General features: G+C 42.9%; 2 protein-coding genes across 2 annotated transcripts in view; one reads left to right on the plus strand and one right to left on the minus strand.

Annotated features, from left to right (window-relative positions):
- The window catches only part of CRAT (carnitine O-acetyltransferase), a 13,376-nt gene extending 6,111 nt beyond the window's left edge, over positions 1-7,265 (plus strand). Inside the window, exons 6-14 of the mRNA XM_009888013.1 lie at positions 424-598; positions 1,084-1,262; positions 2,366-2,466; positions 2,930-3,049; positions 3,542-3,664; positions 4,013-4,148; positions 4,631-4,693; positions 5,214-5,351; positions 5,924-7,265. Coding sequence (XP_009886315.1) covers positions 424-598; positions 1,084-1,262; positions 2,366-2,466; positions 2,930-3,049; positions 3,542-3,664; positions 4,013-4,148; positions 4,631-4,693; positions 5,214-5,351; positions 5,924-6,139 — 1,251 coding nt within the window. The 3' untranslated portion in view covers positions 6,140-7,265. The remainder of the gene's footprint in view (positions 1-423; positions 599-1,083; positions 1,263-2,365; positions 2,467-2,929; positions 3,050-3,541; positions 3,665-4,012; positions 4,149-4,630; positions 4,694-5,213; positions 5,352-5,923) is intronic.
- Positions 7,266-11,348: 4,083 nt separating this feature from the next.
- DOLPP1 (dolichyldiphosphatase 1) lies at positions 11,349-18,328 on the minus strand. The gene is made up of 7 exons (XM_009888058.1): positions 18,161-18,328; positions 16,394-16,478; positions 16,027-16,126; positions 15,077-15,175; positions 13,608-13,736; positions 12,745-12,834; positions 11,349-12,262 (listed from the first exon to the last, which is right to left on the minus strand). Exons 1-7 carry the CDS (start codon positions 18,326-18,328, stop codon positions 12,226-12,228), a joined length of 708 nt encoding a protein of 235 aa, XP_009886360.1. The 3' UTR covers positions 11,349-12,225.
- Positions 18,329-25,302: the final 6,974 nt, after the last annotated feature.

Here is a 25,302-nt window from a genome sequence, read left to right on the forward strand (position 1 = left end):
GGCCAACAGCTGGGATTGCTGTGTGTGAGCAATAGACTACGAGGCAGAAAAATGCTCTCTTCCTCTGTTTCTTGTCCCTGCAATTCCTGTCTCTCAAAGCCCTGAGATCATGGCTGGAATTGGAAATTGGATAACAAACCCTACCACCACAGCTGAGTCTCAGAAACAGGAATTCCTCGTGTGTTTTGGCCCTCACTACCATGGTTTCTGAGCTTCTTAAAACTTGGACTGTGTTTATGCCCTGCAAGGGAAGTTTGACTTGGGTCTCTCAATTCTGAGCATCCTTCAAAGGTCTGCTTACAAGCTGAGTTCTTAGGTCAGGTCTTACCTCCTCAAAGTGGCTCTTCCTTGTTTCTGGGGCCAGATAACAGAGGTCTTCTCTCATGTTCTGTCTCTGTCCTTGTCCACTTTTCTCACCTTCAGTTCTTTGAGCTGGATGTTTACAACAGCGATGGAAGTCCCCTTACCACTGACCAGCTCTTCATTCAGCTAGAGAAGATATGGAACACCTCCCTCCAAACAAACAAAGAACCTATTGGGATCCTCACCACCAACCACCGAAACAGCTGGGCAAAAGCCTACAACAACCTTCTAAAAGGTTTGTAGAGTCCCTAACAAGCAAGTGCTAACAAACACCACAAATGCTTGAGCTACCAACCTCACCACTGTGCTCTACTCAGTTTTTTCATTTGAAAGCTTGTTTTGGACAGATAACGTGAGCTTTCCACCTCAAAGAAGCAACTTGATTTCATTGCAAAGTATTGTTATTTCTGTTTTGGAAGGTACACAGGTGAACTCTGAAGCTTGGTTTGTTAGACCTGAAATTCCAGAGTTTGTTGCCTTGCAAATGGGTGGGATGTAAGGAACATGAAAAAAGCAAAGTGAATGCAGCATATTCACATCTGTAACAACCCAGCTGGCTACAATTCTAATAACCACATACACCCCTAAATGACCACTGAGGTACAATGGGAATCCAGCAATGGGTCCCTCAAACCTGCTCTTTCAAATTTCAATCTCCTTCCAATTAAAATGTAAGTTTTTCAACTCCCCTTCCTTATTTGCCGTTTGTTTCTCTCCCAGATAAGACCAACAAGGAATCTGTGCGTACGATTGAGAAGAGCATTTGCACTGTCTGCCTTGATGCCCCTATGCCACGGGTGTCTGAGGACATCTACAAGAGCCGTGTGGCCGCTCAGATGCTGCATGGTGGAGGCAGTCGCTGGAACAGTGGGAACCGATGGTTTGACAAAACCCTTCAAGTAAGTGCTGATGGTCTAAAGACATGGGTCTAGAGGACATGTTTTTTCCTGAGACTACAAAGGTCCACGAAATCCCAGAAAACTTTCGCAGGCAGTTTTTCCTCATATCAAGAGAGTGGAGAAACAGAGAGAGAGAGGGCGTGGTGGCTGACAGTATGAGATCCTATGGTTTCCCTTGCAGTCACCACAAGCACTCATTCCTGCCTCGGGGACTTTTGTTTCTTTTACTGCCTCTCCCCACACTTATTCAGTGTAGCAGTTCTTTGTGTTCCTTGTAAATCAATTTTCTGCCTGCGGTGAACAATGCCTCATCTGCTTGGAGGCAGCCCAAATATAGGGAGGTCTGTTCCTTGTAGCTCCCCTAAGCTTGTCACTTCTCCTATTTCTGCCAGAAGCTGCCTGATGGCTTTTTTGTTTTGCTTTTTTTTTTTTTTTTCAAACATAAGCTGCCATTCCACAGCATCCCTCTGATCTCTTCACTCAGAAGACTGAGCGTTAAACAGCAGCTGCTATTCAAGCTTCTCCTTCATTAGTTTGTATATCCTGGCTTGTGGATAGTAGCAATGGTGCTTTAAAAGATTCTTCTCGTATCTGCTGAACTCTTCATAATGTTTTCAGCTATTTTGTTCCTATTTGGAACTCTTGGTTGATGGAATAAAGCTTAGATGTTCCCGCTAATTGAAAAGTAAGGGTAAGCCAGTGCACTGTGATATTATTCCTGTATTATGTGTGCATCTAAGTACATCAAAACCATTGAACCACTCTGTTTGTGATATTATTCCTGTATTAAGTGTGCATGTACATCAAAACCATTGAACCACTCTGTATTGCCAGGACACTGAACACACCAATATACTTATCAGGTGCACACTTATCCAGTTAATTTCACAAAACTGTAACAGTGCTATCAGATCTTCTAGGCCCACTGAAAGGCTTCCATTGCTGTTCTGCTAAATGAGACCTTTGTGTTACCTTTCCAGTATGCAAGGATAAGATCACTGTCCATTCTGATACAGAGCATATACTAAGATCTCTCTGGATAGCTCCTGCTTCACGTAGTGGATGTCTGTCTTCAACACCGTCCTCTCATGCTTCTCTCCTAGTTCATCATTGCTGAAGATGGCTCCTGTGGTCTTGTATATGAGCATGCTCCCTCAGAAGGCCCGCCCATTGTTGCTCTTCTGGATCACATCGTGGAGTACACGTGAGTCCTGCTTCCTTTACTTTTCCTCAGCTTTGGAGATAGGTTTTAAACCACCTGCTCCCCAAGAACATGCCTCTTCACAGCTTGCCCCCTAGGAATGTGATGTGGAGAAAGGGTAGCGGTGTGCTAATCAGGTATTGCAGTTCTTGTACTCGTGAAGAGAATTGAGTGGCCAAGCTACTCTGATAAGTTTTGCTACTGCTTCCATTCTCAGGGAATTACACTGTTTAGAGTTAACAGGACTGTTGCCTGGGAGAGGTGTTTCTTTTGGGCAGAAGGCACAGAAGATGTTTCATTCATACCCTTCAAAAACCACTGTAATGGCACTGTGAAGAATTTTTTCAGCCTGTGACTAATGTCACAAGGTGTTAGGGAAGATCTGTGCATTTCTACTCGGGCTCTGGTATGCTTAGCTGAGCCTCATGTTAAAGGTCTGGTTAAACATAATCATTTCTCTGTGCAGGAAGAAACCTGAGATGGTAAGATCGCCCATGGTTCCTTTGCCAATGCCCAAAAAGCTGCGGTTTAACATCACCCCAGAAATCAAGAGTGACATAGAGAAGGCAAAGCAGAACCTCAACATGTAAGTATGAAGCAGTGGAGAGATCTGGTGAGTGACCAAGGGAGTAATTCATGTCCCGCTTTGGAACATGTCAGTGGTTTAAATGAGGCTTCCCCACTGCAGCTAAGTTTTCCCAGTGATTTCTTGGGTCCACAGCATTGAACCTAGCTGAAAAGCACACTAAAGGCGCCTGCTAGGAATAAAGTCAAGGGTGCTGGAAAAGGGTAATTACTGATCCATCCCATTTACTGAGAAAAGAGCAACACTTTACTGGATCTAACGAGGGATACTGGAATGTAAACACACAGGCAAACCCATCTAACCTGGTGAAGATTTTCAGCAGTGGCCAAAAAAGGTCATCTCTGGTGCTGCCCAAGCAAATCCATGTGTGATAGAGCTCTCTGTCTCTGTGTTGGTCAGATCCAGATAGCCTGTTGTGAAAGCAGATCCATACTTCTACATTAGAAGAACAAGCAACAAGCAAAGGAACACTTCCTCTTTCTGTCCTTGCAGAATGGTCGAAGACCTGGATGTCATAGTCACGGTCTTTCATCAATTTGGGAAAACCTTCCCCAAGTCAGAGAAGATAAGTCCTGATGCTTTTATCCAGCTGGCCTTGCAGCTAGCATATTACAGGTAAGACCACCAATAGGTAGCTTCTCAACCTCTTCCCCATCAGACTCAAATGTGTAAGCCTGATAAAGGTGTCACAGAGAAGTCTCTCACAGGCTGCTATGGCCTGCTTCCCAAGTCCCATGTTTTCCCCACACACTGGGACTGAACAGCAGATCTCACTTGCAGCAGCTGCCAAGCAACAGGTGAGATTTACCCCTCTGTGTGTGTACAGTCCTAGTAAGGAAGCATCAGAGGTCAGCTGTCAATGGAACTCACTCACGTAAAGCCTTCCCCCATTTATTCTGCGTCACAAGAGGCCATTCCTCTCAGGACAAACTCACCTCTGTGACTTTCTTCTCCATCTTACAGGATGTACGGCCATGCCTGTGCCACATATGAGAGTGCATCGCTAAGGATGTTCCGCCTGGGCCGGACAGACACCATCCGCTCCACTTCCGTAGACTCTCTTAATTTTGTGCAATCAATGGACAGCCCTGACAAATCGGTGAGGATCTCAAAGAAGTGGAGTACGAGGACTCCACTCCAGAAAAAGAGGAAAGCTGCTTATTTGGCTAACCCTGTGTCAGCTGGTTTCAGCTAAGCAGAACTGCACATGATATGAAGTTGAGCTAAAACATAGCTTGGAGTAGAGAGTTACACACCTTGGGTTTCGTTTGGCTCTTATTTCACATGTACTGAAAGCCTGGGAAAGAAAATGTGGACACTTCTAATCCCACCGGAAAGAAGTATGTCCCTTGTAAGTCTGTTTAGGTACTCAGACTAAGTTCTGCTACTGGTGGATGGAGAACTCCATTCAGAATGAAGTAATGCAGCCAAACAAAATTATTTAAAAATTAAAGCTAGTAAATCTGAAAATTAGTCTCGTATAGACACACAAGGCAGAAATGCCCTCCATCCTAGAGGAACAGCCAAAATGAGGTTTTCCATTCTGCAGAAAAATTTACAGACAGATCTGTGTGTTCTCAGGACCAGGAGAAAGCAGACTTGCTGCGGAGAGCTACCCAGGCCCACAGAGAATACACTGATATGGTGAGTGCCCTCTGTGCAGCCAGACTTGGTGTTTCACATAGCAAATAAAGGTTTTGGTGAAAGATGAGACTTGAAGAGCTTTCTCTGCTGGCATAGTGATGTTGCCATTAGTGTCATTGCATGGGTCTAACTCTGATCTGACAGTTCTCTATGCCACGGAATTAACAATTTCTCTCTAGCTAGTGGTTTAAGTGTCTCTTATGACTTATCTAAAGGAGAGAATCAAATCTGAACATAGCTTAGTTCTCACTGTCACTGGTAATTGCCAAAGTTGCATGAGGACCCCTTAAACCAGAGGGAGCCCACAGGCAGGAACTATAAGATTGTTTCCGCTGGATGTTTAACTTCACAGTCCTTACAAACAAGACTGCCTATTGGTCCCAAAGGCAAGAGCGAGTTTCCTTCTAACTTTAAACATTTAAAGATCTTTTAGAAGTGCTTTTTTCTTTAACCCAAAGAAACTGATAGCTTTGCTTGCTTGCCTGCTAGACAGCTTTCATCTAGTCTTCCTTCCTTACAGGCAATAAGGGGCAATGCAATAGACCGCCACCTCTTAGGCTTGAAGCTTCAAGCTATTGAGGACCTGGTGAGCATGCCCGAACTGTTCATGGACACAGCATATGCTGTTGCAATGCACTTCAACCTCTCAACCAGCCAGGTAGGACTCGTCTAAGCAAAGACAGAAGCGTGCTCTCCGTTTCTTTTCATTGTCTTTCTTCTCCCCATTTCTCCTTCATTGCCTTCTGTTAGAAACTAATCGTCATTTGGGAACAAAATATTTAAGCCTGCTACTAGTCCCATAAAGCTGCAGATTTGATCTTACAGCTGCCACAGTCCCTCTCAACCCTGTAAAACACCAGCATAACCAAGGCCAAGATCACCAGAAGGGTTTGGTGTCTATCTGCAAGTGATATCAATTGAAGTTAGCTGCCAGAATACCTTTACGTTCATCTGCTGTGATTCTTACTGATATAGTTCTGCTTGTGACTTATTACAAGCTTATCTTGGGGAGAAGAAGTACTCCTTTGCAAATACATAGGAAAACACATTGCTACTAAATGGCAGAATCCAGCACGTGTGTGGTGGTAGGTGGGTCTGACCAAAAAGGTCGTCTTCTGGAGCATTTCCATGAGGTGGCAGTTTCTTCTACTGTTGGCAGAGCTGTTAGCATTTGATGGCTACGTTTCTGTCTAGCTGGTTAAGAAGTTTTTAATCACATTGTCTCCACAGGTCCCAGCAAAGACAGACTGTGTGATGTGTTTTGGTCCCGTGGTTCCAGATGGCTATGGAGTCTGTTACAACCCTATGGATGAACACATCAACTTTGCAATTTCGGCATTCAACAGCTGTGCCGACACAAACGCAGCCCGCATGTCTCATTATCTTGAGAAAGCACTGCTAGACATGAGGATCTTGCTCCAGTCCACTCCCAAATCCAAACTGTAAAAGGCAAACGTGATGCAAAAGCCCCAGCTAAAGGGGGCTATTCCTCATGCACTGAAGTTTCCAGTTGCTCAGAAAATGATTGAGGGGACAGCTTGCCCTGACTGGAGCCTAGGAGGGTATCTACCATGTGTTTTCAGCAAGAGATTACAGAATGGTCATCCACAGGTATTAGCCTCTGTGGTGAGAGCAAACGTTGTCTTAAGCTGAAGTAGAACTGACCGATCCTTTCCCATCAATGCAAAGTGCACCTTCCTGTCCTCAAAGAGGACTGAAATATGATTTTTTTTATGGAACTTACTGTAAAGGAATACAGAAAGCACAGTCCGTACCAGTACCTAAATCCACTTGGTGAGGAAGGTAGTTCTCCAGGAAAAGCAGGGAATGTTTATTATATGATGGAACTACTGTAAGACCAAGTCTTTTTGCTGGTTTAGTCCTCTGAAGAGTGCAGCATCTTTCAAACTTGACTGAAGATTTTTCTGCTGCTCCAGCAAAATGTCACCATTGAACTTTGGCAAGGGGAGAAAGAAGATCTTAAGTCAGAGCAGATCCAGTCTCCTTAGAGTGCACCGCACTACTTATCCCAGGCACTCCAACCATTAGATCCTTTACAGGCCTGGGGATGTTCCCTTCCCCTCATTTCAGGATGCTGGGATCTCCTGTCTGTTGCACTGACCCTATTAACAACAGAATATCATTTGCTACAAACTAAGGTGGGTTTTTTGTTGTTGTTGTTCTGGGCTTTTTATTAAGCTTGCTGTTGTGGTCCTAGCCATTGATCTGCAGGCTCAGCATAAAGCTTTTTCCCCACAAAGCTTCTGCAAAACTTTGCTCTCGCACAGGTTTTGCAAGCTTGGGCTTTACGTACCTTGACATTTGCAGAGATGAGAAGGGATTGCCTACGGATTTAGCAGAAGGCTTATTTCATTGCACCTTTCTTTGGAATTGAGGAAAAGAAACAGATGCCGACCTCCTGTTTACTACCTAGAAGGCCACGTGCCTAGTCTTCAGGGCACACGTGTTAATCCAATGTGGTTTTATACCTTGCTTTCAGGAACAACATATTTGTGCATGATGTGTTACACCTAAGTTGTGGACAAATAAGAATTTTTCTGATCAGGAACTCTAGAACGTACTTCCATTTCTGGCCCACAGAGTTCAAATCTGTTAGAGCCAAAGGAAAAACAGCTGCAGAAACACCCTTCTTTCACATCACTCTGCTTTAACAAGGCAGAAGATCTTGAAAAGCAGGAAGAAAGCTGAGAACATGCGGTCACTGTAGATGTTTGTCCACTGTGGCAGTCATTGTTCCTGCAGTAACAGTACGGCACCTTTTCTGCCACTCTTGGAGGTTTTTTTTCTTGCTGCCATGTTACTCAGATTTGTACCAGCTCTATTCTGTGAGAGCATGATCTCATGATAGCGTTTTCATGTTCAGTTGACAAACTTGAGACAGTAAAAGATTATAAATGTTAACATACAATTTTAGCGTAAGAATTTTTATAAGCAGTACTTCCAATGAATTTGCCAGAATCCAAGCTCCTAACTATAATTTTATTTAGTAAAACCATATGGTAACGAAGAATTTTAGTGCTATTTCTGCAACAGGAATTTCATATTTAAATTGCACACCCTTCAAGATGTGGCTGCTGGGACATCACCCTAAACAAGCAGCATTAGGAGTCTGATGGCCTGTGTTGTTCCAGGGAAATACTCGATTACAACTGCTATTTTTTTGACCATAGAACAGCAAAGCACATGATCAAAGTGCCTTGGTGAACATCTATGAGGAAATTTGCACTAAACCTGTTTAAAGTAAAAGAAAAAAAGTCTCTAATTTGCTTCTTGAAAGACACAAGCCAACACTACTGCATTTTTTTCCTAAAAGGATGGTATTTCAAAGCTTCTATCTTATACCTAAATAAACCTTAAAAAGGAAAATTTAACTGAAACTCACCTGCACAGCCAGTGATTGTATGAACTGCCACTTTCACATCATCTACATGGATTTAGTTGATCTTTTAGAAGAATCCTGAATGGAGTGAGATAGTTTAAAAAAAAAAAAAAAAAACACAACAGGAGCACTACAAAGCTGTAAACGTGCATCCCTGCTCTGTTGACTCTGTATGAATTAGACTGAAAATTGCAGGAGGATACTCAGTATTATCACCGTCTAAATGACTGTGTAAGTACTACATAAAAGACCAAACCTTGCTGGAATAACATCTGAGTTTATGGAGCCTTTTACATTGAAAAAAATATTCCTTTTGCCAAAGTAATCCTCCCCCTGTACTGAATCAACCTCTCTTGCTAGGGGATGAGTTATTTTTCCCTGTCTGCAATGCCTTCAACCACTGATGCTACAGTATTGCCACTTAAGTATTTGAGACTGGCCCTTTTCTACTTCTGTCTCCTCGAAAGGGAAGGCTCTCAAAGGAAAGTGCCTATTAAAGATTAAGCAGAAGTATGCACTGCTGTGCCTGTATCTCAGAAGATGGGATTATTCTATTCTGGATATCCCACTAGCTTCAGCAGAGTACAGCCGCAAGAAGCAGAAAGAGATACAAGATTCATAAACCACTTAATGCATCCTTAATGATATACAGAGCTGAAATTCAGATGAATGAAGCTCATTCTTGAAGTGCTTGAAAGGACACTAAAATCATCACAAGGTTTTTCCTTTAAAAAGTCTTGTTGTTGTTGTACAAGTTCTAAAATGTGATGTCCTTCTGATTCATACCCTCTTGATTTTTTTGGTGTTGGCTTACTGAATATTGTTCTCCTCCCTGTTTCTGATTGTCTCATCAAGAGATGTCCATTGTCTTAAAGGCACATTAAGTACAAGAAACTTATGTTCCAGAAAAACTACCGATTTGGAACAAATAATTTAAGAAATGCATAGACTGAAAATATTCAGATAACTCTTGGGGTATGAGTGCAATTTATGACACAGCCTGGTAGTGTTGCATGCTTTGCTGGTTAGCTGTGTTAAATACTGTTTTGGTAGTGTAATCCATGTCATGCAAAGTTTTGAAATGTTCTTTGAATAAAATGAAACACAATAAACAGATAAGTGCTACAAAAAGGCTTAAATCTCCTTAGACACTGCAGACATTACATAACTACCCTTATGGGAGGATGTTTGTGTGGGGACAGCAAGAACAGTGAACCACAGCATTGTCACCTTCCTTTTATTGTCTTAGTATCTCCATCCAGCCCCCTTGAGTACAGGGGAGGAATAGAAAGCATCTGCTTGCAAAGCCACATATTCCAAAGAAAATATTCCATTTCAGAAACTAGTGGCAGGAGACGTCATACAAGTGTAGGATAATAAGGCAGAGCTCAAATCTTTTCCTGCACAGCACCATTTAGTTAAGAAAATCCATGGGATCACTAAGGAATTTCTACTTTATCAAGTATTGCAAAGATTTCTGGAAAGGTACAGCAAAAGTAGGCAGAAGATGCAGATTACAAACAACTCACAGAGAACAGAGGAGAGTATATTACAGTGTCTTACAAAAGCTCTTCTTCCTTTCCCTTACTCCTAAGAATTACTGTAGGAAGCTTGGGTTTGAAGGCAACATGAAGTGGAATAGCTTTTTGCACTACACTGCTCTCCATGAGGAGATGAAACCTCTCCCCTATGCTCTAGTTCTCAATAGGTGCTTCCACGCATAGTTTTTCCAGCGGTCTGTCATAACAGCTTACGAGAGGCTATGGAAGTGCTAGCCACTCTTGAAACAATCCACTCTTTCAGCCTTGTCCTTGGGGAAGAGAGTTGTTCTGGCTTCATAAGTTAACTTACAAGAGGTACAAAAAGAAAAGAAATAGTTTTGCAAGAAATAAGTGATTAGTACCAGCTTTCAAACTGGTGTCACCATGTGATGTGGCCTATCTAATGTCCCGTCTCATTTTAATAGAGCTGATCTAAGTCAGATCAAATGTCCTTGTGGAACCTGCAAGATGCCTCTTTATTCTGATGCATCTATTTATTCTGATGCACCTTCAAAGCAGATCCAGTGCTCAGGTCCTTCGGATGTTAACAGGATTGCTCATGTTATGCAAATACTAAACAGTTCTTTAAAAAAAAAAAAAAGAAAAGAAAAGAAAAAAGATATTTGCTGTAACAACTGAAAACAGTTAGTTTACTGCCCATAGCTACTTAAACACAGAAATTTAAACAGCCTTCATTCCTGGTCTCCTGGGTCAGAATCACTGCTTTCTACAGTTAACACTTTGGTTGTCCAACAGTTTTTCTACAGCAGCTCCCACTCCATATGAACACACAAACTCCTACGGCAACAGGCACAGATGAAAACTTAAAAAAATAAAAATAACCAAGATGAACAGAAACACATCTCACTTCAAGCAGCTTTATAATGCAGGAGTCTGATTAAAGTGGAGATAGTAAACAGGCAGCGACACCGAGATGTGACAGTCATTTTACCTCTGCTCACATGACTGCATCGAAGGCACACCGATGACCTTTGAGCCAGTTCTGAAGCTGTCCTTTATCTGTGAAAGTTCAAGTCAGTTGTGCTTTGAATAAATACTCCCCTGTAGTTACACTTGAACTGCTGCATTATATACCAGAAATACAGAAAGTGTCCATGCACAGCCCTGAAGCACTTTGAGTAGAGCCCTTGCCAGGTTAACTCATGGATCACAGAAGTTGTAGGCATCACCAGCACACACAGATGGCAGGCACACTCCCACAGAGACAGAGCATCCAGAGAGCTGACCGGCCAAACGAAGAATCAGAATGGAAGAAGGATGGAAAGCAAAACTTGCTTGAAGGAGTTCGGCATTCAGGTTACTACTGCAGAACCCCAGCCAAGCCACTGTAACGTAGAAGTCTCTGCTAGGACAAGGTCGCTACTTGAGTTCACGGTTGGATTCTAAAAGAATTCTTTGAGAAATAATTCAGACAGCAGCTGAGCTAGTTATTAGTCATTTGCCTTGTTATTCATTTATGGTTGTCACTTTTTTCATTCTTAAAAATCCCTCCCTTAAGCTTTAACAGAAAAAAAAAAAACAAAACCAAAAGACTTAAGACAGAGACTAGCAACTGAATTTTGTAAGGCTTTGGGCCGACTCTTACTGGAGCACAGCACTGCTTATAACCAATGGGCTTTCTAGTGCCATCAGTAGCACACTCAGTACAACAACAGAAGCTGTACAGATCACAGCAACCCTGAGGTAATAAAAGTATAAAGGAAGAAATGGAATAAACATAAGATGTATGATAATCTTGCCACCTAGAAGAGATTCTGAGAAAGAGACTCTTGCTAATTACACAACAGGAGCAGCAGTGGAAAAAAAAAATAGTCAGTATATTTCAGTTTTTCCTTTGTTTTACACACACACTCCCCTTAATGGTATCCATGCAGGCTTCCCTGCAGAACCGTCACTAGTGTTAAAAATCAGATCTTTAGTCTTTCTTTCCATCTGTACAAAGTGCAGTTGGAATGGATTTTGATCTCCCAAACTGATTGCAGAAAGGAAAGGAAGCCTTCCTCTCCCTTTCTGCCTAGGTCACCCCATCCTAGTTCCCCTCCCTCCTAAGAAGTTTTTAGAAATTAAAAGCCCTAAGTGAGCATGATCAACTTGAGATTAGTTTTGTCATCTTCTTCCAAAAAGAAAAACCAAACAAAAAGCAAAAACAATACACACAATCAATGCCTCACCCACCCCAAAAACAATAGTTCCATTTAAAAAAATAAATAAATAGTGTGTATATTTCATGCTGAAAAAAAGAAAAGTCACAGAAAGGATTCATTTTTGGTTTTCCCTCCCCCGAACATGACACCAGGCATTTTCTCCCCCCTCCCCTGACGTAGACATGATGGTACATTCCAACCAGCAGTGTGCATCTGTGTTGAAAATGAGTTTCTACTCCTGCACGGTCCCACATGCATCAGGGAGCATCCAGCTAGCTGCTAAAGCAGAGCAAAGGCTTTCAGGTTTTGGGTATGGTCCCTGCCTGTTCCTTTGGTCCGTCTGTTAAAAGGCTCCTTGCTGCTCCCAGGTCTCTGCTCTTGTCTGTCTCCGTTAAAACGTGCACTCTGGTCCCCACGCTTCCCGAGTCACTGGAGCTTCGTACCCAGCTTGCGCTGTCTGTTTCTGCAACGGCAACACAGAGGGCAGGGTGAGAGAGAGGGCCCCAGCCTTATCACCGGGTATTGCCGCAAACCAGGGGGCAAAAGCTAGGAGGATTAAAACAAGGCTCTGCTTAGCTCCACGCAACAATAAAGCTGCCCCCACCGTACTCTACAGGGAGATCGGTCCTTCCTACTCTTTACAGTGCCAGAACATCCACTGTGTCTTAAGTGTGCACAAGCTCACATGTGGATGCAAGATTATAAACAATTGTTTGCAAAGAGCATGGGCTAGGGAGCCAAAATACTGATTATTTAAATGAAACAGTCTTTAATCCCAAACATTCCCCAACAGACTCACCTTCCAGATGCAGTAGTTAACGCACAACTTTGTATTTCTTTAGTCTGCACTATTCTACCCACAGCAGCTATCTTCACATTAGAAAATAAATTAATAACTACATCTGATAAGCAAAACCAGCTCCTCCACCCCCCAAGATCACGTACCTTGCCTCTGCTCTCGTGACTGTGTATTCAAACCACAGGATGTTAGGAATGAGACTGGTATCCCGGATTAAAAAGAACTCTGAAATTGGCCTGGAAATGGACAAGGTGGCGGAAGAGAGGAAATAATTAGACTTTTTCTCCATCAAAATTTTGATCAAAATAAAATAGCACAAAAAATGTTCCAGATTTAACATTACTATTCTATTACCCTTCAGTCTGGGAAAGGAGCTCCTTAAATTTAATAAAAAAAACCCAAAAAACAACCTCTTCATTTTTTCTTTCCTTATACAATGTTTCCAGACTATATTACATTTAAATGCCTTTGCAATTTCACTAGATCATCAAATGTTCATTATAAAGGTCTGTTCTGCTTGAAAAGCTTCTCCAGCATTCTGCCACACCTCACAACTTTACTAGGGCTTTACAAACATAACAGTTGCTTAAAACTCCTCTCTCCCCAACCCGTATCAGGCAAGATTATATGGTCCTTTGTATACGCATGCACAAGAAAACAGAGAGGAACAAGTAGGTTACACAAGAGTCTGTATGCAAAACTGGAACAGAACCCAGGAATTCTCATTTCTGACATCTGTAACTTAGATGGTTCACAGAAGTTTGAGCAGCCCATTTACAGTCAGGGCTTGCATAGCTACAACTAAAATTTTGGAGACTGAAGTATCTTTATATTTGTTTTGCTTCAGATGCATGGTACAATTTTTACACTGGTTGATTAGGAAAATTTTCTTTTGCCAGGCAATTCTACTATACCAGCTCATTGCAAGGGATTCAGTTAATGAGCAAAACAGCAATCCACAGAATGCAGACTTGCAGGAGTAAAACCGCCATAGAATAAAGAGACTTACCATGCAGCTATCCTTGGAAAGAGAGGAGTTAATATCTCTTGTGTGAAGGCAAACCAGGCTATGGCCATAATGCTTCCTGCCACACCTCCATATAAGACTTGGCTCCAGGTGTGGTAAAGCAAATAAACCCTGCAGTGGAAGAGAAGAGTCACCAGACAGGCTTTAAAACAAGAGGATGCATGACTCAAGGGCAGATGTTTCAGTGGACCCTCGGACATTCTGAGCAAATTATCTTCCAGATGTTAAACATGGATATCTTACTTTTTTCATTAAAAAGCTGGCAAAAAAAAAAAGTAGGGAAAAACCTTGGGAAAACTGTCTCTTGCTACAGCAGTTTCAGCTCAGAGCGCTTCTAGTTTGGTCTTAACTCAATAACCCTCCACATTCTTCTTCATAGGTCTTTGGATTAGCTGAGGAACTATGACTGTTGGTTCCCACAAGAGACTTTTCCAAAGCCAGGAATAAGACAAGTGCTCTCCAAGCCACCACCGCTGGGGCTTAAAGGCTTTTAAGAACATAGACAGCATTTTTGTTACGATTTTGCTGCTCTGAAATGTGACAGCACGAAGGCTGCACTACCACAGTGGGCTTACGGTGATTGCAGCCACTCAGAAAGCTGTATTAATGGCCTGTTAAGTTATCCGTGCACACAAGCTACATGAGTCACGTTCAAAATTATTTTCACCTGTATACCATAAAGCCATTAAGATCATCTTATCTGACCCTCTGCCTAGCACAAGCCACTGGATTTCCTCAAATGAATTTTTATTTGAATTAGACCATATATCTCTTATGAAATTGTCCTGTCAGAATTTTAAAAGTAACCAGTAATAAGGAATCAGCTCTAGTGCACAGTCAACTGTGCCAACAAGTAATTACTTTCCTGTGGAAAACATGGCCTTATTTCTACCCTGAATTTGTCTAGTTTCCAATCACTGGAGCTCATTTTATATGCGTGCATATAATTTTTTTTAGATCTACTAAAGAGAAAAAAATCATTATTAAAGTTTCGTTTTCTTTATTCATCTTAATACAACTAACTCTTGCACGTCAAAGAGCTATAAATGTGCTTATTGACTAATGCTCAAGCAAAACAATCAGATTGATCAACTGTAGCAATCCACATGCTGCAGATGCTGGTGTGCCAAGGCATGGTGCAACGCTTTCATGGTTAGTGCTGGAAGAGGGCGAGGCAGTGAGGCTAGAGCATGGCGATGGAGCCTGTGGGGAACTGGTACAAGCTCAGCTGATCTTGGGTTTCAGAAGTGCTTCTGTGAAGCACCACACATGTAGCACCTTTGCTTATTTGAACGGTCTCATGGCAACACAGCAACTTCCGCAAAGCTCCGACCTGTACAATGCAGTCGTCGAGAATTAGATCAGAAATGCAGGATAAGGAATGACAGGTCTGCTGGCTGTTAAAGGCCACAGGACTGTATGAGAGCATAAGACAAACAATTGCTCCATACCTACTATATGAGACTAGCAAAGCCACTGTGACGAGGCAGATGGACAGCACATGTCGCCATAGTAAATCCAGAAACCTCGCATTGTTTGTTTGGTGCATTCTGAAAGAGATGGAGAGCCATTAGCACAGTGGCAGGGAGCTGAGCAGTCCTTATCTCTGTTCTCACTATCTATGAAACCCTAGGAAAGCTCTACTCCAGTGGGGTCATGGGCAGCTCGATACCATCCCAGCAGCAATCTGTCCCACTGGCAGCAGTTAAAGAGAAGCCAGAAAGCCACACTTCTCTCTCTCCAACCGTTAACAGGGATTGCTGTGATGGAAAGCAGAATGCTCACAATTGCTGCAACTGATGTGAGGGGCACATGCTGAGCATATGCAACAGGGAGCCAAGACACCAGAGCCCCTCCATTGTCCAAAAAAGCTAGGAGGAACTGTGAGTTTTGTCTTCCTCCACACGTGGAGCCACAAGACAGAGCCATGCCCCAGCAAGAACTTCAGAAAAGCACAGCACAGCATGTAAAACCAGTACTTGGTAAGGGAGATGAACTAAAAGGTCATGCAAGTGGGCAACAGGTATTACCTAAAAGATTGCAGACAACCCCACTGACGAAACTGAGTAGACACATGAAAAAGCAGCTCTTCTTTCCTCATCCCTGCTCCCCCCCTCTTCCCTCACACTGGTGGATCATCACAGCTTAGAAAAAGCAAATGAGGAGACCTGTACCCAGACAGGCATAGGAGGCCCACCCGTACCCTTCAGTTTTCAGCAGTGGTAACTACAGTCCTACATTCAGATTGAGATAGACATGCTTCATCCACCCTAGCCACAGGAAATGGTGCAGTTCCTTAGATTTAATTCCATTATGCCACTGAAGTGGCACGCAGCAAGGGAGCCATCTATTTCAGGTGTTTCAACATATTAACAGCCAAAACCTGACATTGAATTTTTACCTTAAATAAAGGAACAGAAAGGAATAGACAGAGAAAAACCACATGAATTGGGAGTGGCTGGACGGCATCCCATATTTTGTGGTCACTGTTGAATGGGCTTCTGGGAAGAGAAGAAGAAAGAGTATGGTCAAGGTCTACTCTGTACATAGTAGCTGGAACGCTCCAGATGTTAAGCCAGACCACTCTGCTGGAGTATGTACACATGAGTTCACAGGACACGTCTCAGCTCAGATGGCTCTGCCAGACTTCTTACACCCAAACATCCAAAGCCAACACGAGGCAAAGGGGAAAATACCCTCGAACCCCCCACAGCAGCATTCCACTCAGAACTCAACTGACACCATGACACCAGTGGGCCATACCATACCTTCACAGGGCCGAGGCTCCCGGATTACATTTTTTATTAACCAGTTCACTCCCTCGTTGAATGCCAGCCCTCCCAAGAATGAGATCTGTGAAGGCAAGACAATTGTGTCATCCTATCTAAAAGATCCATCTACTTACCAGTCCCTCTCTGTTGACAAAACTCCAAACCATATGTTTCTAGATTTCTTTTTTGACTACTAGAGTTAAAAACAATGGTTTCAAAATTCTCGCGCTGAGGAAGAAAAGCATTTCTTTTCCAGCCCACTTTGTGTATTTGGCAACACACTGCGTATATGCAGCTTTTCAACAGATGATACACAGAAACAGACAAAAATGACACTGTACAGCAGTTCTGTTAGCATACTTCCACCAGCAAGTGTAAAAAGTGACATTTTTTAACAGGGCAGGTTTTAAGGGATTGTCTTTCCCCGACGACCAACAGGGGGAGCGCACACACTGTTATTTGGGTAAATAGCTTTAAAAAGGTGACCTTTTAGGCTTTCTGGCTTTTGACTATGAATATTTTCATCTTGAAGTTGCTGTCTTTGGTCTAAAATGAAGTCATATTCTGAACTGGTAGCATTTATTTTTACTCTTTAATTCCATAGTCCATACACCTCCCCTAAATTAGCCCTGCTGCTGTGATTGAATTGCCAGCTGGTGATGATACTCTGCCTCCTTAACACTCAGTCCCGTTCCAGATGATGAAGCAATTTTTCACTCTGTCCCAAGCTATAGGTCAGGCTGCTGCAAGTCAGCCAGAGTCTCTCTCCACCTCAATGGTGACTTCCCACATAAAGAACTGGGGATCAACATCAACACTTGTCTCTCGTTACCAACACCTAACAAGCCCCTGTATTCAAAAACCTATGAAATTGTGCAATAGCACATTCTCTAGCTTATTCTCTCTTTCGGGTCAACAAGAAACCTTTGGGTTGCCAAAACTTTACAGCTGCCTCTCCTAGCTAGCATCGGCTTAATAACCTAGAACTCCCATTCCCAGGTCCCTTGAGCCACTGGTTCCCATGACACCATGGCCCTATATTAGAAATCTGCTGCCAAAATCCTCTCACTGTCCCTTATTTTATCTGTTTACTGAGGGTAAATGTTACGAGAGGTTTATACCTCCTAAAGGGAATTTATCCATGACACTGATTCCCAACTACCTGTCAGAGCAGACAGAAAGCATTATGTATTACCAAAAAATCCCTTGCTGGTTATTTGGACAGAACTCCAAATAACAGAAGGATACAACAGAACAGAAGTCTCTTCTGTCCCTGGTATTCAATTCACAACTGGGAAGCAACCCTTCCAGACACAAAATAAAACCTACAGATTCTCAAGGGAGTGTATCCCCTTTTTCTGCCTCAGTAGTTGAAAGAAAGCACACCCTACTGAGTTACAGACACCATCTCCTGCATACATTGCCCGTCTTTCAGGAATCTAGTAGTGCTATGATCCTACTGGATCTTGGGAGTGTTCCCACTCTGCAACACTGTTCTTTAGTTCCTCAGACACTTCCCTCGATGTTTTTGGACAGGTAATTCAAAAAAGGAAGCACAGAGTAACAGAAAAGTCAGCAAAGGCTAAGCAGTCTTTTAACCTGGTACAGGTGCTAAGTGTCTCCTGCTGTTCTTTGACAGGAGGATCACCTTACCCAAGCTTGCTCTTTAAAGAGAGAAAAAGAAGTGTGAATACAGGAGCATCAGGCTACAAAGGAAAAGACTTTGGTCATATGGAGAAGCTGGGAAGGGAGAGAAGGACTCACCGTGTGAAGCTCTCTCTTGAATATGATGAGTGTTACAAAGCCAACAATAATGAATATTGGACCAAGACTCAAATAAGCTAAAAGCTGACCAGAGAAATCACCTAGGGAAACAAACAGGAGAAACAAATCAGTATGAACTTCACAGGTACTTGTCTGCCACCAGAGCATGGGTCAGTTGGTGCCCTGAATCACTGAGAGCAGAGGGGCAAACTCAGCGCTGCAGCAAGTCTCCATTATGCAGACTGACTACCGCTACTGCTGGCTCCCAGAGGAGCCGAGGCAAGGAAGACAGCAGTGCTTACATGCAGGTTCAAAAGCAGGGATGAGAGGAGCTTGGCATCGTTCAGCAGAGATTACTGCCAGCCAATTTACAACAATGACCATGGGTGTGGGCCCAGAGTCACTTTAATCCAACATAAGCACAGGCTGCTGCAAAAGAGGCAGCGTCTTTCCCTCCCCCTCATTCATATTGCCTCCCTGTGCCAGCAATTACCAGCAAACACTCCCCAAACAAATCCTTTCCCACTCCCTTACTAAAATGGGTTACTTTTCAGCTGGATCAGCTCCTTAATCTGTCTCACCATGTGTCTGCACGAACACTAGCATTAGCAAAATGGGAAGAAAATATATAGCCAGACATAGCAGGAGATAAAGGGAAAAAAAGACTCTGCTTTTAAACCAGTAGCCCACTTGTATCACACGGAAGTGACTTTGGGCCTCCATCCCAAATAGCTAACAGTCTAGTTATCCCCCAGGGAGAACTGGGGAGCAGCAATGGGACCTCTCATGAGGTCCCAAGGTACCTCAAAACCTTTACCCTGAGCTATCACAGACACAGAAGTAAGCAAACAACAGTAAAGAGCAGCTATGTATTTTGATCTAAGTTTCTCTTGCTTTTGTTCCCTGAAAAAGGACACATAGAGAAGTATTTGGAGAGAAGATGTCGGCATAAACTGTGATGAAACAAAGAATTTTCAGAGTAATTTTGCTCCAAGATCAGCAATTCACATCAGGACAGCAAGAACCATTTACCAGACGATCTTTAACGACAGTAGTCACTATAAAAATGTGGCATGAACCCAGCGAGCAACTTTAGAGACAGGGTACTTTCTACATTGCTCCTCAGAGACTAGATCTTCTCCATCCCATCACTGAACACAAAAGGATCAGCCCCCACATAAATTTATCCTTCCTCCCTCCTCTCAAAAGGAAACAGGATGCCTCTGCAAGGCTGAGCATTGGACTCATTCCTAGATCAATTCCACTGCAAGATACTGACTCTCCCCAGCCCACGCACCCACACTTTAAAACAGCATTTGGCAAAATGGACTTTAACCTCAGCCTCGGAATACTGGAACTGATAAAAAAAAGTTATTGCACTGCTACAAAGTTCATGCTGTTGATGTTATTGCCTCATAGTTGTGGTTACATCAGGTACAGCGCACAGATCCCTCTTGAATTCCAGATGCTGGGTTAGATTTGGGAACCAGCAACATCACCAGCAAGGATGACTTGCAGGAGTTTTAGTTTGCAACACCAGTGAAATTAGGAAGAGTTGGAGGACAAAACCCCCAAGAATATTGGGGGGTTTTATAACTGAAGTGAGGTTATATTTTGTTTTTAACCTTAAAAGTGTTAGAAGACAGAATTTGAAACTTTTCTTGCACCACACGGCAGGTTAGCCTTGCATCAGGTGGGTCCCAAATGCTCCCAAAGCAGAACAGCAATGTGTTATGGTAATGCAAAGCGGATGTAAGAGACAGTAACGGTTACTTGGCAATAGAGAGTCAAGCCCCTTACGGTTTTTACATAATTCACAAACTCTCAGAAAAATGAATCCTGTCTTAAACGATGAGGGAATTCATGAGACAAACCACCAGGCAGTAAGAACTACACTGAAAGCCTTCAGAATACTTTCCGGTGTTACCAACTGAAGATAGCTCGTAATTGAGGAGTCACCATGTTTCAGATCATTTACTCCGTTAATCCATGGTACATAAAGGCTCAGTACTTCAGGACTAAAAGCCATAACTTCATCAAGTAGAAACCAAACCAGATTATTTACAGGACGGTTCTATTTCTTGTGCAGATGGTGGAAGAATACTTAAGGAAGTAGTCTTCTAATTTAAATAGCATCAGCAGCGCCAAACTCAAGATCCTCCATTATGTTATATGATAACATAACCAATAAATCAAGCCACCCAGACTTCGCCAGCACACAAACCACAATTGAACCTGAAGTGGAGAATCAGAAATCATCACTCCCAGATGCTGCCTGCAGGCAGAGTACCAAGTCCTCTACTCAAATAATCTTAACACAATAGCTCCCCAAACATTTCAACTGTCCATTTAACATAGAACAGAGATAGCATTTGTAATATTTCATATTACTGTGGCTAACGGCAATCAAACAGAATCACATTCCGACGCCACTTTTTCTAGGGAGGGAGGCAAATAAATAGCAGTGCACTAACCGAAGGCAGCACTTTGGCTATGCCCTGAGAGCTACACCAGGAACTCACTAATGCCATCATAAATGTACTCGCTAGATTAGCAGTTTAAGGCAGAGCTGCACTAACGACACCTGCTCCGAAATGAGTGGAAATCCCCAGTGAAGAAGGCAAAGTGAGCTCTGAGAAAAGCCAGCGCTGATCACCGCACAGCGCTCCCGGGGCCTCAGAGCGTGATTACTTGTGTCACTCCTATCTACACTCACGCTCCAGTGCGCTCAGAGACTTATTCCCAGGGAAAGGGGACTTGCAGGAGAGCCGATGGTTTGAAGCGCAGTCAGATCTAGCAAGCAGGTCCCTCCCCCTACCTTTTTATAAAAATTCATTTTTCTTCATTTTACTAAGCTTGGGAATTTTAAAGCAATTACTCCAACCAGTAAGAACAGAGACAAAACCTCTGGAAAAATGCAAAAGGAAAATATATTTAATAGATAGCTTGGATTTTGTTTTGGTTTTGGATTCTGTTTTTTTAAAGTCCAGCCTTCCCTGGACATCATTTGAAGCTCACGATGCAAAAATAAAGAACCCAACTACCTCGTTTTTAGGCACCCAAGAGATAAATAGGTGAAACACTATATATAGCTCAGAAGCATGCCTTCCCCCCATCCAATTCAACATTTTACCCAGCATTCTTTCAGTGGAAACATTCAAGCTTTATTACATTAGCTTAACCTGTATATAATGTAAAATTGTGAATCAACAGCACTCTAACCACATCCTACCGCAAGATCTAGCTTTACCACCGCCACCACTGCTTCCTATTGAAGCATCTATTTGTGGCACTGCTGCTGATCGCATGTTCTTGCCAAGACGCATGTGTGCAAGTTGCACAGACAACATGCAGTGTATTTGTGTCACGCGCATTTACTGGTGTAAATATTCATGATGGATCATCATTTCCTCTACTTGCGCATATCCTGATATCACAAGCTGTGGGACAGTAAAAATATCTCCAGGAGGCTTTAAATTACGGCATAAAAAGCACACATCAGACATGGAACTTCTGCAGGAAGATTAAACATAAAACCCCATGTTAAAGAAGCCAAACAACTGAGTAGTATCGGCTTGCTTCAACAGATAATATTTAGCTACAAAATGAGCCCTGACTGGTGAGCTACAACCCTAAACAGAAATCACAGCAAGGGTTATCAGAACAAACATTCTTATAGGAGCAACACGTGCTGATCCGGAATAGCAACGAGAACTGCTGAAGCCAAAGTACATACACAGCACCAGCACCTTTGCTCCAATGTGCCTTTTCACCGATGGGTCGATTCTGCTGCACGTTTGGCTCTCCAACTCTGACTCACTGTAGTAAACACCCTTCACAACTGAGAAAACAGGAAGATTGTGTGTCATTCTGCAGATAAACGGTTTGGCACGCCAGGTTTCTCTCCTTTAAGAATTTGTCCAACGTGAGACGAGGAGGTCCAGAAAGTCCCAGAGCTTTAAGAATCCCAGCTGCACTGAAGAGAGGAAGTTTTTTTTCTTTTCTCCAAATAATAATAAAAACCCCAAACAAACCAGGAACTCAGTGTTTCTCCAGTGAAACTCACCCTACAGACAGGAAGTCCCTGAAGATGAGTTTTAAGTCTGCAACAAAGTCATCCCATGCAAAGCAATGCATACGGGAAAAAACAACCCTAATTATACACACAACATGACAGGATTTAGTTTAGTTGTTATCAAACAAGAAACCCTCGGGCTTAGTGTGGGCCAATACCTTCAGTGTAGTACCCAATGCTCTGCAGCAGGCAAAAAGGCAAGAACATTTAAGAGCAAAACAAGTTACCATTACAGCACTACGAAAATGTATTATGCGATTCTGGTGTCACCATCTAAAAAGTAAACAGAAAAGGCAAATAGAAAGGGGACAAATATAACAAGAATGAAACAGCAACCACTCAGAAAATATCAAATAACTCAGATTTTCAGCTGAAAAGGGAAAACAGAGGATACAACAGTTCCATAAAGTCATGAATGATATGGAGAAATGGACAGCAAACATTTGTCACCTCTTACTGCAGATGAGATACAGAGTGTTGGATGAAATTACTGAGCAGTGGACTTAAAAGCAGAAAAGAAACAACCACCACATTATGTTACGAAGCTTTGTGCCAAAGACACTGTGAGCTCCAAAGCGGAAATGCGTTCAAAGAGTAATTAGACATATTCAGAGTATAGCTTTTATATATCCATCAAAGGACTTAACAATATTGATGCAATCACCAGCTGATTACTGGAAAGACATACAGAAGAAGAATTATTCCTGCCTACCTGCCAGCAAACCGACACTATGCCAGATCATTCCTTGGTCTCACCAGAGTACAGTTGCCGATATGAAAAGCTCCAGGACCAAACGTTTCTGAAAGCAGTATCAGGACAATCCTTTTAAAGACTGTGCTCTTCAGCAGCATGCTTTAACACACTGTGAAGTAACACTGCTTTTGTTGGTTTCTTTTCCCTATGTTTGATCCAGATATTTACTACGGGTAATATTTCAGTTAGGTCTCCAAGATCCCATTACTCAGCCCAGTTTGCAGTTGACTACCACAGCGTTCAGCAGCTGTTTCTCATTTGATCTTGCTCAAAGTTGACATCGCAGAAAGCCCTGGAGAACTGATCAGCCGCACAAGCAGTAAGGATGGATGTTTGGCATTTTACACTATATCGCTATTGATAAGGAAATATTAGATAAAGACCGGGAGGATGATCACTCTTCGAGAGATACCTCTCCCCTTCACAATTACAAGCAAAAGCCCAGTAATAGGCTTCATCTTCCGGATAGAAATCAGCAGTGACTGCTTTTCACCTGGTCACAGCAAGAGGGACCATCACTCTCGGCAGATGAAAGCTGGGATGACGGCAGTTCTGCACTGGAAGTCTCTAAAGACATGAGATTTTAAGAGTCTGTTGCCACAGTGGCTCAGCACGCTGCACTCCAGGCCAGCAGTCTCTGGGATCAGCCAAGAGCAAAAGATGTTTGCCACACAGCACTGTATGAAATGCCAAGACAGCTTAATAATTTATGTTGGTAAAAGCAGGATCTATTTCTCATTCTGACCCCTCTCTATCAGCACAAGTCTACATTAACTCCATTGTGCTGAGCATACTGCCAACATCACTGTTTTACAAATATACATTATCTAGCAGCTTTACGGACCTAGACTTAAGCTGTACACAGACAGAACATCAGCAGCTCTCTAAATAAAGTTAGAGCACTTTCCCCAAACCCAAGTAAAAGTATGAGACCAACCATCTTACTGCAACTCATTTTTCCAGACCAAAATAAATTAAGAAACTTTCGTACCTCCAGCTGCTTTAATATTTTAGTCCTTTGTCTCCACATTATAGGCTTCCATAATCACACGTTTTACCCAAGACAAACACACTGTTCATCCTCTCAATACATAACCCTAATCTCGGTGGTGATTTACCCCTCCCCACAATCATCTTCTCCATTTGCCTGTATAAAAGCACTCAATGCAGAGAGAAAATAATCATATTATGTCACATTCCTTAAGATCTGACAGATAACCCTTGTGCAGCAATTTCAATGACTTCCATTTCCCAAACCAATCCAACAAACAGTGCACAGGACTCTGCATACACTGGCAAGTTCAGATAAGGAGACAAGATACAAAGATGAATATATCAGTACTACTAGAAAGATTATTCCCCCATCTCCCCCAAACTGTCACATTAATATATTTGAGAATGGGGATGGCAGAAGAATGTACCAGGTGAAGGAAAATGCAAGACAGAAAAGGAAATGCCAATCTTTGATATAAAGTATCACAGAAAACCACAAAACAGCCATACTGGGGAGGGTGGGGGTGACAAGAAGTAATGCATTTCCAGCACCAGATCTTTTCAGTGTTGTCACATTTCAAGTCTCCTGGCTAAATGGATACTTTCAACCCAGAAGATCCCTAAGCACTTTAGAAACTTGAGGTATTGCACTACTGAGAGGAGCTTTTATTAGGAATCAAAATCCACCTATTGAAACAGGATATACAGCAACACTTTATGGCAAGTTATGGAGTTGCTAGAACTAGCAACATTGAGAACAGTGTTAACACCAGACTTGGATTTTGACCAGATTGTCAATACTAACACTCTGACACTTCACACCCTGCTTTTCTATTATCTTTAATTACAACAAGCAGCTAAAAAATATAATAGTTTTTCTACCTGACCCAAAAACAGCACAGTGCAAAGCACCTGAAGAGGAGCTCCTAAAGACCGTAATAACTAATGAAACACAGCTTAGACAGACGCTCTCTGAACACAGACCCATTTGCTCTTGCACACTGGTAGATCCAAGGATTCATCCGCAACGTGGACCAGGCTGCTGGCACGCAGCTCCGCAGGGACACGACACAGGACCTTCGCGGATCATACCACTGCCGCAGCTGGAAGAGCCCATCCTGCAGGCGGGCACCCATCGCTTCTCACCACGGAGCGTACCCAAACCCACCTTGCCAAGGGCTGCCCTGCAGGAAGCCCTGTGCCAGTCATCCTCCAGGCATTTCCCACAGCACCGACCGATCGAAGCACGACGCCGGGGCCCGCTCCCAGCACAGCCACAGAACCCGCCTGGCAGCCAAGCCCACCTCAGGGACAGGGGCC

This window comes from Charadrius vociferus, unplaced genomic scaffold (assembly GCF_000708025.1).
Source record: "Charadrius vociferus isolate BGI_N301 unplaced genomic scaffold, ASM70802v2 scaffold56, whole genome shotgun sequence".
Lineage (NCBI taxonomy): Eukaryota > Metazoa > Chordata > Aves > Charadriiformes > Charadriidae > Charadrius > Charadrius vociferus.

What these genes read in the sequence shown, in the direction of transcription:
- DOLPP1 (XM_009888058.1), bottom strand. Translation starts at nt 18,328, where the DNA reads ATGCTCTGGTGGCAGACAAGTACCTGTGAAGTTCATACTGATTTGTTT. An exon ending in TTTCTGTTCCTTTATTTAAG is followed by an intron (nt 15,176 to 16,026) that starts GTAAAAATTCAA and finishes CATCTCTTTCAG; the next exon opens with AATGCACCAAACAAACAATG. An exon ending in TTGCTAGTCTCATATAGTAG is followed by an intron (nt 13,737 to 15,076) that starts GTATGGAGCAAT and finishes CTTCCACTGCAG; the next exon opens with GGTTTATTTGCTTTACCACA.